The 6000-nt window shown below is 59.3% G+C and overlaps 1 protein-coding gene across 3 annotated transcripts in view; it reads left to right on the forward strand.

Moving 5' to 3' along the window:
* The window catches only part of LOC142915740 (coxsackievirus and adenovirus receptor homolog), a 67201-nt gene extending 61969 nt beyond the window's left edge, over positions 1-5232 (forward strand). The window contains exon 7 of one of the 3 annotated variants that reach the window (XM_076061440.1): positions 4456-5232. In XM_076061440.1, the coding sequence (XP_075917555.1) occupies positions 4456-5035 (580 nt within the window). In that variant the 3' untranslated portion in view covers positions 5036-5232. Of the gene's footprint in view, positions 1-618; positions 4145-4455 lie in introns of those variants that run through there. The other 2 variants (XM_076061441.1, XM_076061442.1) reach the window with 2 other exon arrangements.
* The last annotated feature ends 768 nt before the right edge of the window (positions 5233-6000 follow it).

The raw sequence follows: 6000 nt of genomic DNA on the forward strand, positions 1-6000 counted from the left end.
CCTCCCTCTCTCACCTTCCTCACCTCCCTCACACATCCCTCTCTCACCTCCCTCACCTCACCTTCCTCCCTCACCTCCCTCACCTCACCTCCCTCACCTCACCTCCCCCCTCTTCACCTCACCTCCCTCACCTCCCTCACCTCCCTCCCTCACCTCCCTCACCTCCCTCCCTCACCTCACCTCACCTCTCTCACCTCCCTCCCTCACCTCCCTCACCTCCTCCCTCACCTCCCTCACCTCCTCACCTCACCTCACCTCCCTCCCTCACCTCACCTCTCTCACCTCCCTCCCTCACCTCCCTCACCTCACCCTCCCTCCCTCACCTCCCTCACCTCCCCTCCCTCACCTCACCTCACCTCCCTCACCTCCCCTCCCTCACCTCCCTCCCTCACCTCCCTCACCTCCCTCACCTCACCTCCCTCACCTCCCTCTCTCACCTCCCTCACCTCCCTCCCTCACCTCCCTCACCTCCCTCACCTCACCTCACCTCCCTCACCTCCCTCACCTCCCTCCCTCACCTCACCTCCTCCCTCCCTCACCTCCCTCACCTCCCTCACCTCCCTCACCTCCCTCCCTCACCTCCCTCACCTCCCTCACCTCCCTCACCTCCCACCGCAGGATTGACGACTGCCCCCCCGTGTCGATGTGCCGCCCGCCCACGCCCGCGACCCGCGACCCGCCCGGCACCGGCACCTCCGTCGGCCTCCCGGCACCGGCGCCCCCCGACGGCCTCCCGGCGCTCCGCCGGGCCCTGGGCGGGTCGCCCCACGGGCGAGCGGAGGGCCGCGCGGGGGCCGGGGCCTCCTCCGGCGCGAGGGGGGGGAGAGCGGCCCGTGAGAGCGTCGCCGTTCCGTCGTGCGGCGGCGACCTCTCGGCTCGCTCCCGGTTCTCGGAGGGGGGGGGGGCGGGGGTGGGGGGGGGCTTGTGGGACGGCGAGCGAGAGACCCCCGAAGCCCGATTGAATCGGCGGCGTCGGGAGCCCTCCGTTGGCGTCGCGTCGCGGACCCGGTAAACGAAAGCGACGTTTCAAACGAAGGCGGAACGACGCGTCAGGCGGCGAACGTCGTCGCCGCCGCGAATCGCCGAACGGTAATCCGGAGAGAGAGAGAGGGAGAGTGGGTAGCGGTGGGGGTGGTGGCGGTTCCGGTTAGACGTGCGATCACGATTTCAATTTTGTCAGCGCGTAGCTCCCAGCGGCGAACGTGCCGCGCGCCTCTCTCGCCCGCCTCCCCCTCCACCCCGACGCGTGATCGGTCGATGGTGGAATCGGCAGGGCGGGCGGGCGAGCGAGTTGGGCGAAAGGTTTGTTCAGTGTCGGGGGGGTTCCGGATTAGAGAATCGAATCTTAAAATCTGTCGATTTTTGCTTTAAAAAATAAATAAAAAAATTGCACAATTTAACCCCGCGGCTTATCGCGAGCCAAACCGCCGTGCGGCAGACGAGGGGGGCGTGGCCTGTTGGGGTGGGCGGGGCACGGCGAGGGGGTTTCCGGCCTTCGCGAGGCTGCAATTGGCTTGTCGCGGGTGACTCCGTCCGCTCGCAAGCGAGTTTGGGTTCCAGAGGGGCCGTTCCTGAAGTCGCTTTGTTGGCGAGCCCAAAATTTGGTTCGCGAGTCCAACGTTGAGCCCCGTCGATTCGCTCGCTCGGCGCGGCATCGCAAGCGGGCGGCGGTGGTCGGCACGCTCCCGGCAACGGCGCCGCATTCCGCGGTATAACAGGCGCGTAGCGACGGGACACGTTGTACACGGTGACGGTGCACGTTGTACACCGTGACGGTGGTGATGGTGCACGCTCTACACCGTGACGGTGGTGACGGTGCACGTTCTACACCGTGACGGTGGTGACGGTGCACGTTCTACACCGTGACGGTGTCACGCTCTACACCGTGACAGTGCACGTTGTACACGGTGATGGTGGTGACGGTGCACGTTCTACACGGTGACGGTGCACGTTGTACACCTTGACGGTGGTGACGGTGCACGTTCTACACGGTGACGGTGCACGTTGTACACCGTGACGGTGGTGACGGTGTACACAGTGACAGTGTCACGTTCTACACCGTGACGGTGGTGACGGTGCATGTTCTGCAACTTGCCGTGTTGCTGTGGAGTTTCGTGTCGAGCTGAGGGGGTGGGAGGAACCCGCATTGAATAGAGAAGGGGGGAGGCTGGGGGGGTGAGTTGCCTCTTGTGGTCTGGAAGTTCACCGGCCTTGCCTCGGGCGAAGCCTCTGGGCGTCACACACAGTGACGCTTTTTCCTTTCGTGTTGAACCCAGAACACGGTGGGTCACGGCGGTGGGTCAAAGTCAACGGGTTCCTTTAGGAGGCTTTCACGACCGATATCATCCGCAACGGAGGTGTTTTGGGGGTTAGACGGCGTGAATATTTAAACGCGTCGTGAAAGACCCGCCAACCACCGGACGTAGCCGACGAGCAAGGGTTGTCAACGTCAACAGAACGTGGCAAAATTCGTCACCGGTTGTGCGCGTGTTTGATTGTGCACAGTCGTCTATTCGTTTCGTTGTTTTAGTTGACGTCATTAAATTTTTACGCGGAAATTTGCAAAAAAATGTATTCCGTGTCAACGCTCAAAACAAGTGGTGTGTGGGGTGCACAGTCGGTGGTGGAGATTCCACATCCCTACTGGGGGAGGGGCAGAGCCAAGCCACAACATTTACAATCCGAGTGCCGTGACGTTTCGCCAGTAATTACAACCGGCTTCATCAGGTCGACAGCCAGACTTGTGGAGCAGTCCACCAGTTTCGTTCCTTGTACGTAGCCGGCCGTGCGCTAACCGGAGGTGCGGAGCGGTGGCGCAGCGGTTAGCGCCACGCTGCACTGCGAACCCGGCGACCCACAGTTCACTTCCCGCTCACGGCCACCGGCACCGGCGACGATTTGTTGTCATCCGGTCCCGGGCAACCCCCTAGGTCGACTTAGCCTTACATGAGTAACCTGGTGCAGTGTGTATACATCGGCCTCGAGGGAGACAAAGGCAGCCGGGCGTGGTGCCGACCACCCACCCCCTCTTGTTCTGTGCCGGCCTTCGTAGGTGCTGCTCGCTACACTGGGGGTCTTTGTGTGTGGGGTAGCACCAGGACTAGATGTGTGGAATCTGTCCACTTTTGGCTGGGTTGGCAGTGGTGAGCAACTTTGTGGGCTAGTGGTGAGCTATTCTCTCTGTGTGCCAGTGGTGAGCTGTTCTCTCTGTGTGCCAGTGGTAAGCTGTTCTCTCTCTGTGTGCCAGTGGTGAGCTGTTCTCTCTGTGTGGCAGTGGTGAGCTGTTCTCTCTCTGTGCCAGTGGTGAGCTGTTCTCTCTGTGTGTGCCAGTGGTGAGCTGTTCTCTCTGTGTGCCAGTGGTGAGCTGTTCTCTCTGTGTGTCAGTGGTGAGCTGTTCTCTCTCTGTGTCCCAGTGGTGAGCTGTTCTCTCTGTGCCAGTGGTGAGCTGTTCTCTTTGTGTGTGCCAGTGGTGAGCTGTTCTCTCTGTGCCAGTGGTGAGCTGTTCTCTCTCTCTGTGTGTGCCAGTAGTGAGCTGTTCTTTCTGTGTGTCAGTGGTGAGCTGTTCTCTCTGTGTGCCAGTGATGAGCTGTTCTCTGTGTGTGCCAGTGGTGAGCTGTTCTCTCTGTGTACCAGTAGTGAGCTGTTCTATCGCTGTGCCAGTGGTGAGCTGTTCTCTGTGTGTGCTAGTTGTGAGTTGTTCTCTCTCTGTGTGCCAGTGGTGAGCTGTTCTCTGTGTGCTAGTGGTGAGCTGTTCTCTCTGTGTGCCAGGGGTGAGCTGTTCTCTCTGTGTGTCAGTGGTGAGCTGTTCTCTCTGTGTGTGTGCCAGTGGTGAGGCCGTCGCCGTGCCGGTGAGTGGGTTAATCCGGCGTCTGCCGTTCCTCACCGCCCCCCAACGTCGCCCCCCACCCCGCCACGCCTCGTGTGCTGCTCTGTACAGCTCTCACACTAACAACAACTATTCTCTCCGCCTGATGAAGGCCGCTCGTGTTGCCATCGAAACGTCGTGGGCTTTTTTGGCTTATGTTATTTTCCCAGTGATTATTTAACATTTTTACTATCTAATTTTTGCCGCGTTATTTTTATTTTCTATCTACCGTTACTTCATCGAAAGGACCAAGAATCACCAATAAAACCCTCAAGGCCGTCCCGTGTCTCTCCGTGTCTCTCTGTGTCTCTCCGTGTCTCTCTGTATCTCCGCGTGTCTCTCTGCGTATCTCTCCGTGTCCTTGTCTCTCCACATCTCTCCGTGTCTCTCCGCGTCTCTCCCTGTCTCTCCGTGTCTCTCCGCGTCTCTCCGTGTCTCCGCGTGTCTCTTCGTGTCTCTCTGTGTCTCCGCGCTTGCTCGCTGCGCGTGGAGCGACCCGCGTCACAGACTCACGCGCTATCTTCCTTTCTCTTCGCCGCCCGCCCGCCCTTCTCTGTTTCTCCTCCTCCTCCCTCTCCGTGACCTCGTAGCCCATCGAGTCGACGAGCGACGAGCGGCCAAATTCAACGGCGCGCCGGCCAGCGGGGTGGAAGGCCGGACACACTGGACATACAGGGGAGGGTCGTGCGTGCGGGCGTGTGGGCGGGCAGGCGGGCGGGCGGGCTCGAGTTCCACTCACTAACTCACCCGCTCACCCACTCACTAACTCACCCGCTCACTCAGCCATCCACTCACTCACCCAACCACTCACCCGCTCACTCACCCGCTCACTCACCCGCTCACTCACCCATCCACTCACCCACTCACTTACCCAACCACCCACTCACCCACTCACCCACCCACTCACTCACCCACTCACCCACCCACCCACTCACTCACCCGCTTACTCACCCGCTCACCCGCTCACTCACCCATCCACTCACCCACTCACTCACCCAATCATTAATTTTTTCCCCCCAAAGACGTCCAGCAGGGGCACGGGGCGTCAGTGAGTGCCACCGACAGTCGGGTCGACATTCTCGTCACAACAGACGGTCACGTGGGCTGGCGGCACCTGACGACGGCACGTGGGCCAAAACATTGGACACCGCATTTGGTAGAATCGGGTGACATTGCTCATTGCTGTGCCAAGGTGCGACTCGAAGTGGTCTAAGTAGTGGCCAAACAGCGGAATAAAACCCATCGCATTTAGAGGATATTGTCCCTTGTGATGCTTTGAATGTTGAACTGTGTCCATGTACATACAGAACAGAACAAACATACTCGTGATTAAAAAACACAAACATTAAATTCCGATTTAAAGCTTTCGTGACTGCAAGGATTCATCTTCTTTGGTTCTTTCGGTAAAGTCACCACCACGTAGAATGAGAATAAAATAATAAATTGATAAAATAATAAAATAACAATAAAATTCTCACGACGTTTCGGCCCAAACACAGGGTGATGCCACTTCAGGTTGTCCGTTAGTTCTGCAAGATATAAACCCCACGGCGAAAGGTCTCGAGACCTCCCACGAGGCACAAATCAGACCGCGCGGCGTTGCAGCGGCGGTTTCTTATACGAACTACTCAAAATGTTACCTATAGCAAAGTCTTTTTTTAAATGAAAAAACATTCTCATGTCCAGCTGCCTGGTGGGGTGGCGCCCCACCGCCCCCTAGTGGACTAAGTCAGACACCACCCCCACTGCCCCCTAGTGGACTAAGTCAGACACCACCCCCACTGCCCCCTAGTGGACTAAGTCAGACACCACCCCCACCGCCCCCTAGTGGACTAAGTCAGACACCACCCCCACTGCCCCCTAGTGGACTAAGTCAGACACCACCCCACTGCCCCCTAGTGGACTAAGTCAGACACCACCCCCACTGCCCCCTAGTGGACTAAGTCAGACACCACCCCACTGCCCCCTAGTGGACTAAGTCAGACCACCCCCACTGCCCCCTAGTGTGTGAACACGCACCACCACCACTGCCACCACCACCACTGCCACCACCACCATCACCACTGCCACCACCGCCACTGCCACCACCACCACCGCCACCACCACCACCACTGCCACCACCGCCACTGCCACCA

The sequence above is a fragment of the Petromyzon marinus genome, unplaced genomic scaffold (assembly GCF_048934315.1).
Source record: "Petromyzon marinus isolate PM22_M1 ecotype Great Lakes invasive population unplaced genomic scaffold, UKy_Petmar_22M1.pri1.0 PM_G_Scaffold_34, whole genome shotgun sequence".
Lineage (NCBI taxonomy): Eukaryota > Metazoa > Chordata > Hyperoartia > Petromyzontiformes > Petromyzontidae > Petromyzon > Petromyzon marinus.